At 42.4% G+C, this 14,575-nt stretch overlaps 1 protein-coding gene across 3 annotated transcripts in view; it reads right to left on the reverse strand.

The window, feature by feature from the left end:
* Positions 1-14,575, reverse strand: part of TRPC7 (transient receptor potential cation channel subfamily C member 7) — a 128,200-nt gene that overhangs the window by 28,753 nt on the left and 84,872 nt on the right. For all 3 annotated transcript variants that reach the window (XM_011362366.1, XM_011362364.1, XM_011362362.1), the window contains 2 exons: positions 7,055-7,288; positions 3,043-3,307 (listed from right to left, as the gene is read on the reverse strand). In XM_011362366.1, coding sequence (XP_011360668.1) covers positions 3,043-3,307; positions 7,055-7,288 — 499 coding nt within the window. The remainder of the gene's footprint in view (positions 1-3,042; positions 3,308-7,054; positions 7,289-14,575) is intronic.

The raw sequence follows: 14,575 nt of genomic DNA on the forward strand, positions 1-14,575 counted from the left end.
CGACATTTACAAAAATCCATTCTTTCCTCTCCACTTCACTGTTCTATTGACTGTTTTCCTGTTCAATCAAATCTTATTCACAGATGCACATTCCATTTTAGGAGCTGCCAAGGTGATAAATATCCTATCTTTACTGAGCTTGTTGCTGCCACAGCACCTTCTCTTCCCTTTCCCATCCTGGAGGGCCTGGGGTCCTTTTGGGTTGGATCCCTCGTGTCTAGGAAATCTCCATTTGGTTCCCAGCACATGGGACAAGCCAATTGCTTTGCCACTTTTTCCTGCTTTCACCTTTTCTCTATAGATTAGCTGTTGCTGCGTCTGGCTGAGTGTTGTGGCCTTATTCTTAGGTCATGACCTTTTCCATTTTCCCATGTGTCATGGCACTGACCTTCAGAGGATCTGTGAGCTGGTAGTATGGGGTGAGTGTGCAGAACAACCAAGGCAGTAGAAATGGGACAGAAGTTCACACGGTCAGATTCCCAGCCTGTTGCTTACCTGACTGCCTCGAATCTGGCTTTGTCCTGTGCATTCCCTTATTCTTGTTTATGGAGCAATTTCGTGAGCAACATTGGTGCAGGAGATCATGCTAGACTGGAAGCACAGAAGGGACACCAGAGCCTGACCACCAAGGCTAAGAGCCTTTGTTTATTGACTAACATCTCAATTGTTGTTCAATAATGATGCATCCTATGTTGAGTGGATACATTTAGCTTTACCTCTAGCAGAGCTAGAGCAAATGTGCTTTTGGGTGATTCAAGCTTATTTCATTCCTTCGACAGTTAATCACTGAATATTGGAGTGATATAAGGCAGTCCAGCTGATTCCCTCATGTTCTTGACCTGATCTGGTGGTCAGTTTGTAAGCTAGGCTCCTGTCCAGCAAGGGTCCTATGGAGCCAAATCAATCCCCAGGCATCTTTTCTTGCAGCTTATCCTCCCCGCTCCTCCTCATTCACCATCTCCATGATGACCACCACCATTCCCTAAAAGCCTATTATATGCCAAGCACTGTATTCAATCCCATTTCTTCTTATTGGATCCTTACAACATCCTGTGAAGCTGGCCATCTTAGTATTCTCATTTCGGAGCTGGGGAAATTGAGGCCCAGGGCGTTTAAGCAGTTGCCCAAGGCCACATGGCCAGGAAGTGGAAAGCTCAGACTGAAACCTAGTGTGAGCTATGGTGCGCTGCAGGCTGAGGGGCAGAGCCAGGAACCCCTCAGGGGCATTTCTCAGCACTGGGCTGGGCACCTGCTCCCTGTGAGTATACATGACTTCTTTGCTTCAGAGAGTCATAGCTTCTGTGGTTCAGCAGCACCAGGTCCCACCATTCGAGGTAGTTCCACACAGGTGGGGCAGTGCTCTCCATGATTCTGAGCTGACAGGCACAGTTCACTGCACCTGGTCTGGGTTCTTAGAGACAAGTATCTTCCCTTGATGGGTGCTTTCTCCAGAAGGGGTAGAGAAGCATTCCACAAGGTAAGAACTGCTCAGGGAGCCTGCGTGGCCAAGGCTCAGCCATTGTCACTGGCTAGAGAACAAATTCCAGGCCATCGAGGGGTTCCTGGGGATAAGTGTCAGGAAGTGCTTAGCTCTGTTGGTCTCAGCTGCTGTGCCTGTGACTGGAGACCAGACTGTCCTTCCCTCGAGCTTCTGGGCAGGAGCTGGATGAAGGCAGGGAGAAGTTCTGGGATGAGGTAGGCCTGGGGTGGGACACAGACTGGGAACACTTCTGTGCTTCAGGCACTTTATATAACTCCCTCATTGATTCGTGAAGGTACTTATGAGCAAGGTAGGACATCTTTATATTTTATCTTCAAGGACCCAGAGGCTTGGATAAATCCAGTGACTTGGTCATCAAGAAAGTCCTCCTGTGTCAGGATGTAAACTCAGGTCTGCCAGATTCTTCTATTAGACCACTGCTTAGTGCTACTAATGCCCTTCAGGAGACTGCCTGGCATCCTCCGTGGAGCAGCAGGGGAGGGTCTAGGTCTTCCCGGACACAGGCTCAGTGAGCTCCAGCACCACCTCTGTGGGGAGGCTGTGCCACTGTCTTGCTCTGCTTATAGCATCTACTTTGGGACCCCGATGTCAGTCCCCCTGATAGCACCTTGCCTCATGCTCACGCCACGTGCCTCTCGCCTCCCTCACCTGGACCTTCCTTGCTGTTCCTAAGGCATGTGATGCTGCAGGACTTGCTTGGTGCCCTTGCACACATGCTGGCTTGCCCAGTCAGGCACTGAAAGCTGCTGGCCTCTGCCCACGTGCGGACCTACCTCCCATGCTATGTGGGTATGGCTTCCACAGAGGCTGTCCTGGAAGTGCAGGTGAGTTAATGACCTGGGGAGTGAATCTGACTCCTGAAAGACAGCATATGGGAAAGGTCTGGCTGATAAATTCTTGACTTCTTGTCCTGACGGGCTATTCTGAGATGTGCTGTTTCCATACGGTCTCCCGGAGGAGTCTCTCATGGCCAAGTTGTATGTTTTGGTCGATGGTGGCCTGGTCAGCAACCTGTATGTGTTTTCTCTCCTCCAACACTGCATTTCCCTTTTTTTCTTTAGTCTTATTTCATTTGGATTGCAACTCCCGTGCTCCATTAAAGTGTTGACATGCAAGATTTGCCCAGAGCTTTGTTTTCTAGGTAACACAGACTCAGCTGATAATAACAGTAGAAATAACAGTTCCTTCCATTTATCGAGGGTTTACTGTGTGACAGCTCAGTGAATCCTTACACTATCCCCATTAAGCAGGTATTGTTATTATCCTTATTTTACAGACGAGTAAACTAAAACTCAGAGAAGTTAAGGAACATGCTCATGGCCACACAACATGTAAATGGCAAAGCGAGAATTGAACTCAGCCCTTCTGTTTTTCCAACTCCAGAACCTGAACTCGAAACCGTCTTTGAATAAAGTTGCCTTTAACATTTAGAAACATCATGGAAACCTGAGTCTCTGCAAGGAGCGACCTGACCTGCAAGAGATTCCCTAGGATCCCCAGGAAGCCCATTGAAACCCTCAGGGGAGCCCCGGGATACTCACGTTGTAAACGCTGGGTTGTACTTTGCACCTCGGTAGTAGGAATACAGATTGAACATCCCAATCATGAAGGCCACAAATACCATGATGAAAATGACCATGAACTTGAAGATATCTTTCACGGTTCTCCCCAGGGAGATCTGCAGGGGCCCAAAACTCTCATTGGCCGGCAGGATGTATGCGATTCGAGAGAAACTCAGCACGACAGCTATTGCATATAGCCCTTCTGATATGATCTGAGGGTCTGAAGGCCACCACTTGTCCCTGGCTGAAAGAAAACAATCTGAGTTATTCAGTGGGGATAGGATCTGCTCTGGAAGAGAAACCAGTGAGACATCTTTAGAGGTCTTTAACCTCATCACTTGCCATTCCTACCTGGTCTTTAAATTAATCCCAAGGTGCTGAAAGTGCCACCCTCCCTCCTGGAATGTGCTGGACCATCTGCAGGGAACACCCTTCCCTCACTTCAAGGTCCACGTCATTCCCACTCATCCTTGAAGTGCTTAGCTGTCATTTTCAGGAAGGCTTCTGTGACCCCCACAGCCTGGGATAAACTCCCTGTTTCCCTCTCTGCTCCCACAGCATCTTGTCATGGCACTTACCATGCTGCTTGCTATTTTGTCTTCCTTACCAGTGTGTGAGCTCCACAAGTGGGGGCTATCCCCTTTATAAGGAGTTGGAGGAAAGGAACATGGACTTGGAGTCAAACAGACCTGAGGCTAAATGTGGCCTTTCTACACACTGCGATTATGACTCTGAGCAAGTCAATTAACTTTTTTGAGTCTCATTTTCCCCATCTGTAAATTGGATATATCATCAACCTTATATAGCTATGGTGAGGATAAAATGAAATCATGTATGTAAAGTACTTAGCTGGAAAATAAGTTCCATGCTACTCAGGTTCCTGGGGACAAGGGTCTAGCACACAGCAACTGCTGACAAATGTTTGTTAAATGACAATGAAACTAAACCACAAGTTTAGACTAGCCACAAATCAGAACAAATGAGCTCACATGGGGGCCAGGAATCTGTAGGATCTTGCCTGAGAAAATACTCCTGGGTTTTGTTCCTCAGGCAGTGTGTGTCTGATTGAGCTAAGGCCCCTAAAGTGGTTACTAGTCATCCAAGTTTGCTTTGACAGCCCTGTTCCAGGTGGGCAAGAGTCTTGGGACCTGTCCTGGGCTGGAGAGATGCTTCTTGTTGTCACTGGTGAGGGTCTGAGGTGCTCTGGGTGTATTCAGCAAACCAAAGCTGCAAAGTGTTCCTATTGAAGTTCTAATGGTGCAGGGAACAGCATCTCTCTCTAAAAAGCTGCCTACTATGTGTCAAAACATATAGCAATTCTCAAATGAGGACAGAACCTTCCTCCTGGGGAAGTGCGTGGGGCATCTGTGCTTGTCATAATGACTAGGCAGGAGTATTATTGGGATGATAATATCCTGCAATGCTCCAGGCAGACCTGCACCATGAAAATTGCCTTGCCGAAAAGGCCAATAGCGTCCCTGTTGAGAAATGCTAAGTGAAACTTAAATTGAGAAACATTGAGAAACCTCAATTAGCCCTTACACTTACATTAGCTATAATTTTCACAACAGCCCTGTGGAGTAGATATTATTATTGCCATTTTAAAGATTGGATTTGGGGTATGGGGTCCTTTCCAGAGCCAGGTAAATGCAGACAGCAAGGATATTACACAGCAATTTTTGGCACCCCAAGGGAGATGGAAGAGGAAGAATTTTTTCTTTATTTTTGGAGCTAGACTCTGTTAAACAATTATAGTAATAAAGAGTGGTAAGAAATATTTAGTAAGAGAAGCCAGGCCTCTATTTGTCACAAAGTTTCATGTAGTACATTCTAAATTACATTTGGAAATATAACAAAATTATAGACTCTATGTTCTCATCAAGGTCATAACTCAGAAGTCTATGAAAGAAAAGTAAGGAGACTAAATTATGTTTTTCTAATATATCTGTCACCCTCTATGGATAAATAACACATTTAAAGAACAAGAAATAGGACTTAGCTTCTTCAAACAGACACCAAAAGGAATTTCTTTTTTCTGACCTCTATAATTTACCATCTTAATCCTCAGCCGAAATAATAAAAGGTACTCCTGTAATCTATTAAGATAGATTTAGCTGTCATCAGACCCTGGTGACCAGCTCAGGTCTTTTTAATGAAAAATATTCTACTTGGACTGGCTTGTAAGAGTTGCGATGGGTGTAAAAACAAACAGTACTGTGATTATTCAGAAAAGGGATTTTCTTCTTGGAGCTGTTTCCATGAGAAAACAACCTGAAAAACATCTGCCTACTTGGTGTTGTAGAGGTTGAAGGGACCACTACTGTCTCGCCGACCACAAGAGGGCTCTCTTCCTCCACAACTGGGGCACAAACAAACACTGAGTGACCAAAAAGATTTCCAAAGGCACAGGGTGAACCACAAAAACAAGGGAATAAAATGCAATGCTTTGGGTTGGGTGAGACCTTATTATAATCCATAAAAGGAATAAAAGTCATAAGTGGACCATACTGAAGCCCGAATCATAGCATTAAGAAAGTATCCAATGCACTATCAAGATTCTCCTCATCTTTCCTTGATGAACCCTGAGCCGTGCAGAGGGGAAAATATACAAGATCATTTTGCTTTTATAAAGTCTGAATTTGCTAACCAACAAATGAAGAGTAGATGATCTGTAATACCACAAGACTCTCCATTTCTCCGTAGGGGTTTCCCTACCGCATTTACAGGTAACATAATCTGCACCACACAATTTACATTGAATATAGGCAGCAACTCAACTTTTGCATTAAGTGATCAACCTTCTACAGATCATTGCTGTACCTGATTATGATGAGTCTGTGGCCACAGGAGCCTTGTAACAACATCTAATGGGACATTTGACATTCAAACGTCATGCTTCATGACGTAGCAGCTGCCATTCGTGAATGTTTATTAAATGTCCAGCTAATTTACTGGCAACAACAAATATCTACTATTTCTTCTCTCCACATATCTTTCTCCTTTAGTACAGAAAGTACAGTGTTTGAGCAAGTAAATGACCCAAGAGGTATAATAACTGTTACTATGTAGTGAGCATTTAATATTTTCAGAACACAGTACAAAATTCATATGCACTGTCTTATTTAAGCCTTAAAACTTTGACATATGTATTATCACAGTTTTACATATAAGAAAATGGAGGCTCAGAAAAGTTAAGTAAGTAAGGTCTGATAGTAAGCTATAGAAGTAAGATTTGAATCCATGTCTCGCTAACTTCAAAGCCTGAGAACATAACCAACTATGCCTTCTGCATGGTTTCCAGTTCATGTTGGGTCAGGATCTGCGGCAATCCATGGCAATCCTATATTTCTGGGAACATTGTGAGCCCTGCCATGAAAACATGTTTCTTTATCTATGAAATTGGGACTTAAAAAGACCCTTTGTTTTGCAGGGCTATTACAATGATTGCAATGTATGATGTAAATGTCTACACAGTTCCTGGCACTTGATAAGCCCTCGATAAATGGATGCTAGAACTCTTACTATTTCTAAAATTTCAATCTAGTACCTCACACTGTACGTCTTGTGCATCTCCTAAGACACTATCTTGCCATGAGAAAATAACTTTAACAATGGGAAACCAAGACTTATCTTTGAATATAGAAGGAAAAGCTCCTGAATCCACACCAGAAATGAGATCTTTCTTAAAACAAACAAAAAACAAAAACAAAAAAACTCTCAGAAACGCCCCAATAACCTTTCCAAAACAAATTCTTTCCAATACAAAAAGATTGATTTCTCATAGTCACTAAGTCCACGCTCTATTCAGCTGGTTATATTGCAGAGACTAGGTCTTCTTTTGGGGCGGACGGTTGTGTTTGCCTTAGCATTCTACTTGACCAAAGTCAGCCACCGTACAACCAGGTGCCGGACTAGCGAAGCTAAGGGCACGTGGCCACGCGCTGGAAGCGCCAGGGGCGGGGCAAAATGCGCAGGAGCGCCGCTGACTCACCGTAGGTGAAATACGCCACTTCCGGCGGAAGGGAGACGTTGTGAAGTGTGTCTTCTGGAACGTTCTGGTCCACGTACAGCTGGGCTTCGCTGGCCTTCAGAAATGCCATGAACCTCGCGGTGAAGGAGGCCACGAAGATGGACAGCATCCCGAAATCCAGGAGGTTCCACAGGTGCAGCACGTACTCCCGCGGCCCCTCCTCCCAGATTTCCTTGCATTCAGACCAAATCATTCCTGTGGGAGAGTAAGAAAGTCAGCCTCATTTTTCATTTTCCTCGGCATATACGACTACATGGAGGCACGGAAGAAACCCAGGTGCAAGTGTAAATGTAAACTCTTCGGAACCGAGAACGTTGATAGCTAGTAACGTCAGAAACATCTTCAAAGGCAGCTTGAGAAGCAGCAAATACTCTGTGAGAAGAGGTTTCACGTGTGCCTCTGCTTATGGATAAACCATCTCCAGAAGTTATGGGAGAGTTCTCATCCATTGCTACATTCTTGGAGGTAACGTAGGAGAAATATAGTGGCTGACATTTATATGTTTTGAAAACGGGGACGTCTGAAGGAATCATCCATTTCTAAAATAAATGTAAGGAAGCAGATCCGGTGGGCTTTCCGAAGGTGCCAGATGTGACCTAGAACCCAGTTCTCCTAACTCTCAGGTTAGACTACTTTCCTCTATATTTCTATGACTGTTTTGGTGAGCATTAGTTTTGGGGTATTAGTATTTTTTTACTCAAAACTTTTTAAAATAACTAATTTACTGATTTTTAAAGACATTATGTTCTCATTGTTCTATATTAAACAACATAGAGGGATAGAAACAATATGTTATGGAGTTCCCCCACCTCACCTCTCAGCCAGCCTCATAAGGTAGCCTAGATTAACAATGTGGTGTGTATCCATCCTGCCTTACCTGCACTCTCCAATATGGTAGCCACTAATCATGTGTGCATACTGAGCCCTTAAAATGTGGTCAGTTGAACTGAGAGGTGCTGTGTAAGTATAAAATACATACCAGATTTCAAAGATTTGGTACAAAAAAATGTGAAACAGGACAGTTTTTGTATTAATCACATTGAAATGATAATTTAGATATGTTGGGTTAAATAGAATATATTAATTTCACCTATATTATGTGGCTACTAGAAAATTTAAAATTAATATGTGGCTTATGGTGTGGCTTGCACTATAATTCTGTTGAATAGTGCTATTTTACCTTTATCTTCACTTATTATTAAAATGAAATTGGTTTAGATTATTAAAAGTTAACTATTCAATAACATTTCAAGCACTTAGTATGTGCTAGGCACTGTTTGACATTTATATGTATATATTAACTCTCTTAAATCTTTGCAACAACCTTATGAAATACATTGTTATCCCAATTTTATAGCTAATGTTTCCTCTAGGCACAGAGTGTTATAATATGCCCAGATAGAAGGCATACTTAGGAGGTTAATGTAGTAAAAGAATCATTAACTGGTTGGTTAGTGAAATAGTTCCAGCTCACTGGCCACACATTCCCCAGATGTTAGCTAGCCTTTCTTGGCACTCCCCTTGCTCCTGTGCATCAGATGGAAGGCCTGCCTTCTCAGGTGCTTCCTGCCTCTCCTGCTGCTCCTCCTCAGCATCCTTTGTTGTTCCTTATGCTCCCCCATCCCTTAAATGCTGCCGCTTTCCAAGGTTTCAGCCATTCTCATTCTTTCCTCTGTCCTTGAGTAGGTGCATCCACCCCTGAAGCTCTGTCCTTCATTTCCTTGTGAATGTCACACAGGTGAATGTCTTCCTCCAGACCGCAAACCCAAGCACATTGGCAGATGACCACATTATAACACTGTGGTCTTCGAGGTGCCTAAAAAGCCTGGAGTTAAGGATGATATTAGGAGCAGACAAATCGTCACGGGGGGCTGAAGCATGGCTGACTTGGTTGCAGGCCTACATCTGGTTGTGTTTGAGTGATGAGCTGATCCCTGCTCTGGGACTCTGTCCAGGGCCTTTTTAAATCAGAATTTTTCCTTTTCAAATAAAAGGATTTGAAACTAAATGTTTTTCTTAGGAGAAAAGTAATTTAAGAGCAGCTGTTTATAGAAGTTGCGACTTTGTTTGATGAAAGAGATTCTGAGATCTGTGTGTCTGTATCAAATTGGAGTCTCCACGACAAAGTATCCCCAAACATTGCCGGTCTATTTACAAGACACCTCACTACCACCCCCTACCCTGCCCCCACCTTTTTTTTTGTTTCTTAACAAAGCCATACTTCCCAAGCTTACCCTTTCAAAATCTCTGTGGTAATTCAATGAAGTAATAATTTTATTAACACTGAAATGTACTTTCATCTGTGCCTGCTCAAATAAGTATTTAAAGAAAATACCTTTTTAGAAAAGTCATTAGAAAAGTTAAAAATTATTAGGAAGTTGTTACAGGGTAGAAAAATAATGTTTGTTGCTTTCCTCTACCCCTCTTCCAATTAAAATTTCTAATGTTTTTGTGGAACTGCTTTTAGCTGTGCACTAGAGAAATCACAGGTTATCACTTAGGACTATGACTGGCTTTAATTCAGGAAGCCCTGGGTTCAAGTTCTAGTTTGGCCACATACTAGGCGTGTGACCGGGATAAGCCTTTGATTTTCTTGGGATTTTGCAGATAATTTCAAGTGTCCAAAGCTCTGAATCTGAAATGCAAATTATTTGCAGAAAACTGACTTTTCTGACCAGTATAGTAGCTCCTCATTGGGCATTGCAAATCACTTCCTCCATGGTCAGATGCCCACATCAGTCTTCCTAGATTTGAATATTAACTCACCCAGACTAATTTAAATTATTCCAAGGCCGTGAGTAAAAGTAGCATGGGCCCAAGGGTTTGAGCAGCAGGAATGCTTAATGAAAGAAGAAATGTGTGAAATTAAGTACTTTAGTGAGTGAAATTAGACTCTGCTTGCAAGGTACTGAGGATAGTTCAGCATTTTATATTCAAGCTGAGCCTCATGGTCTCTTGCCTCCAGCATGTCAATCAGAGGAGTGTTTAGAGTTTGGGACTTAGGGGGTAAGGATGCTTGCTGGTTACTGGAGTCTCCTTCAGGCAAAATCTCCTTCACTCAGAGATGCCTGGAGCCAAGAGAACAAGGTCACCGATAATTATGAAGGTGGCTGGCAGAGGGACAGTCTGGGAAATGCTGGGAAGCCCTGGGGGAATTATGTAGTTCCATTTGGGCAGGTTTGGAGTAATGGCCCGCAGGCTGCTGAGATGGAGCTTAACAGTTCAAAAGGTGGTTCACTCCCATCCATGTATCTATAAACACTAGTGATACAGGGTGACAGATTATGTAATAAAAAATGTCCAGGGGACTATTTGTGGAGACACAGGGATAAGAGCAATCAGCATTATAATTTTTTGACTCAGTAGAGTGTTTGGTACAACATATATCTGTTGACTGAATGAAGGAGTGAATTCATGGAGCAGGTGACACTTGGCAGGACGAACCAGGAGTTAGGTACTTGGAGGAGGATGGGCTGGCAGGGTATACCAGGTCATGGCCATGGAAGTGAGGGAGAACAGATTCTTCTAGGGAACCTTGAGAGGCTCAGTATGGCTTAAGGGTCAGGGTATGGGGCTGGAGATTGGGCAGGTTAGTGAAGGCCCAGGAGACCATGAAGACCCCACTTTGGGCCTTGAGGAGGAGACTAGTTTTCACCCTAGGCAGCTAGATAGCCTGTAAGGGTGATAAGCAGGACAGAAATATGGCCTGACTTGCTGGGAGAAAATTTGGCAAGTTAGTTGGAGTAGTCTCCTTGGAAATCTTATCTAAGTAAATGAAGAAACCATCAAAAGAACAAATTAGGTGAGGAACTCAGTCCATATAATTTTACAGTTTTACTCTTGGCCCAACCTGGATGTGTGATCCTGGAGCTAAGTCTTAGCATTACTCTTAAAGAGTTACAATCCTGGATAGGTGAGGGAGCAGCTAGATCCTCACATTTTACACATGTGAATACAAATTTAGAGAGGCAGAGCCAGCAAGGGGAAGGGATACAGTTGGAATGGGTTCCTAACACCCAGTCCAAAGCTCTTTCCTCTTCTCCAGCCCTTTATGTGTATTTTCATGCTATGCTGGGCATTTACATTGCACTCCATCAGTTGAGCTTTAGCTTTAGATCATTTGAACTTTTGAATGGGGCATCTGCTTAAGAAAACACTGCCAGGTTCTCTATAAGAGTGGTGTAAAAGGAGTCTTCGTGTCATGATTCTGTTCCTAGATGGAGAAATGACATGCACTGTGGAAAGACTTCCTGTCTTCCAAGCCTTGTGGCTTTCTGTGAACCGCTAATGTTGTTATACAGCCCTTGACAAGCATCTGTAGAGCCACAGTTTCCAGTTGCGAAGTTTTATTATAACCTCTTTCAGCTACCCTGGCGTGGCTGCTTATGATACAGGCAAGAAAGATGAGTTCCTATGGTTCAAACTGATGTTGGAGATTCTCCCGGCTCGAAGGAGTGGTGGTCTCTGGTTCATTTGGTCTTCCCCAAAACAGTTCATCTGACAGCTCTACAGAACACATGTCTACTAGCAAATTTATCTCTCTATCCTCTGTCATATTCTGTTCTTGTCTTTTTTGATACCGTGTTCTGGTTTTTCTTCTACCTCTGGGTGTGTCTTCTTAGTCTCCTGTGGCCTCTACCTAACTCTGTGCGTACCTTAAGTATCCCGAATTGACAATCTAGAATTTTATCAAAATTCTGCTAATAATCAAGTGAAGCATTTAGAATAAAGGAAGAATATATTTGTAATTGGGTTTGACTTATTCACAGAGCTATATTGGAAAAGGGGAGCCTTGGGACATTAACAAATCCAGCCTGTTCCTTTAAGGGATGGAGACCACAAAGAAGCAAATGGCCTTGTCAAGGTGTCCCTGCTTCTTGCCCTTCCCACCCCCATGCTTCAGTGTATTCTCAGCACAGGAGCTAGAGTGATCTATTTAAAACGCAATCAGATCTTGTCACTTTTAGCCTCAAAATTCTTCAGTGACTTCCCATGTCCCTCAGAGGATTGGATCCTCTCTGAGCTCAGTCTTCTTTGCTGGATACTTCTCATCTTCCCATCCTTGATATATTATTGTGCCCTCAGCTTGGTCCTCAGTTCCTTTGCCCACATTCACAGCCAAGGTGATTGCATATACTTTATTTTAAATATACTGACATGCTCAAATTTATTTCTCCATCCTCAGCTTCTCCTCTGAACTTCAGACATGTATATCCAATTGCTACTTGACATTCTACTTGGATGTGTAATAGATATCTCAGATCGAACTCTCGATTTCCATCTCTACTCCCTCTCCAAACTGCTCCTTCCTTGGTCTTTCCTATGTCAGTGATTGGCTCTCTTTTATACCATTACTTGAGCTAAAACACTTGGAATTTTCCTTGACTACTCTCCCTCACATCTCACAGACAATTCAATAGTGTTATTGATTTTACCTTCAAAATATAATCACCATTTGCCATCTTCTCAAAACCAACCATTTCTTGTCTGAATTACTGCAGTGGCTTCCTAACTGGTTTCCCTGCTTCTGCTCTTGTCCCAGAATTATCCGTTCTCTACACAGCAGTCAGTGATCTATTAGAAATTTAAGTCAGATGATGTCACTTCTGTGTTCAGAACTCCCCTGTGGTTTCTAGTCACACTGAGAATAAAATCTAAACTCTGTACCATGGCCTACTAGGCCTTGCATGATTTGACTCTGCCTATCCGTCTTACCCGATCTCTGCTCTCTCCCCCTTATTCACTGTGCTTCAGCAGCACTATTTTTTTTTTTTGCTGTTCTCAAACATGTTCAGCTTGCTCCTGAATCCAGGCCTTTAACACATACTGATCCTTCTGTCTGGAATTACTTTTCACCCAGATGTCTACAAAACTTGCTTCCTCTCTTCCTTCACGTTTCTGTTCAAATTTTACTTTATCAGAATAGGGAGATAAGGGCTTGCTCTTATCTTCTCAACTGCTCTGATAAGGTAAAATTTGAACCAGAGACCTGAGGGAAGAGAGGAAGCAAGCTTTGCAGGTATTTATTCAACTTGTCTCTTCAATCAAAGAAATTTGAATACTGACTGATTATTTGAAGATACGAAGAAATTATTTTTAATTTCCTTTTATGTTTGTGGTTCTGTTTTAGAAAAAGTCCTGATTTCTATTACCAGCCGCGATGGACTAACAAACCGAGAAGAAATAAAGAAACTATTTTCAGATATTGGAAAAAGCACAGCACTGTGATCCTTAAGGGAAGCAAGCGGGGTAAGCCATATAATCACCCTGTTTTTCTTTTTGGAGACACATTCTAGTCTGCAGAGGGATTCCAGAAACATAGAAGGCAGTCCTAGTGAGTTGAAGAGACAGAGATTAGTGTTCAGAGAGCCTGATGTGTTTAGATGTTGTATGGCAGAGTTCCGAAGAGAAGGGTACTAGGCAAAATAAAAACAAAACACAAAACTAAAAACAAATACAAACACATAAAAGGCCTAGAAATTTGTACAGTGTCCTTTTGAATGTTTCCTGAATACTAAGTCATGAAAATGCATTAGAGTACAGCCCCACAAATAATAGCCAGAGAGCTGTAAGCTGAACAGTTTCAAGAGCTCACCCCGAGTGGAGAGGTGTTTGAGCTCTGACCATCTAGAGTTGAGAGTCTTTGTTGATTACTTGGGGCATTTAGTAGAGACCCTAGATGTGTGTCTCTGTAGTAAAAGGATAAATAATCCTTATGGTAGAGCTTCTCCAGATCCACTCTAAGAAAGCTTGAAAAAGACCACACTCGTCTGCAAGTAATTTAACAGCCTGTCAGAACAAAGCCACAGAGTCTTTAAAGGAAGACAGCAAAATCCAGATTCTTAATAACAACATGCAAAGTGCCCATTATTCAGTCAAAAAATACTAACACATCAAGATACAGAAAAATGTGATCCATATCAGGAGAAAGATTAGTCAGTAGAAATTAACCCAGAAATGAAGAAGATGATGGAATTAAGAGTCAAGGATTTTATAATAGTTATTGTAAATATGCACAGTATGTTCAAGGATTTAAAGGAAAATATAAATATCACAAGGAAGGAAATGAAAGCTATAAAAGGGAACCAAATGGAATTTACAGGGTTGAAAAATATATTTGAAATAAAAACTCACTGGTTGAGGATTAAAATCACAGATAATGCAGAAGAAACATCAGTGGACTTGAAGTACAAAGAGCAAAAATGAAAAAAAGAAAAAGATAACTTATTTTGTAGTGATACACACAAAAATGTTTATAGGTGAGATTTTGCTAGAGAGTTGGGAGACAGGAAGTAGGGATGATATAGATGAAACAAAGATTGTCCAGGACTTGGCGGTTTCAAACTTATAACAGTAAGTTTGAAAAAATTATCTGTGCAATAAAAAGTAGTTACAACCTTTCTTCTGTCTGAAATGTTAACAGGAAATAGGTAATGAGAAACAAGTTCTCCCCTCTATAATAGTGCTGATGTAATAGTCTTG

Source organism: Pteropus vampyrus, unplaced genomic scaffold (genome assembly GCF_000151845.1).
Source record: "Pteropus vampyrus isolate Shadow unplaced genomic scaffold, Pvam_2.0 Scaffold74, whole genome shotgun sequence".
Lineage (NCBI taxonomy): Eukaryota > Metazoa > Chordata > Mammalia > Chiroptera > Pteropodidae > Pteropus > Pteropus vampyrus.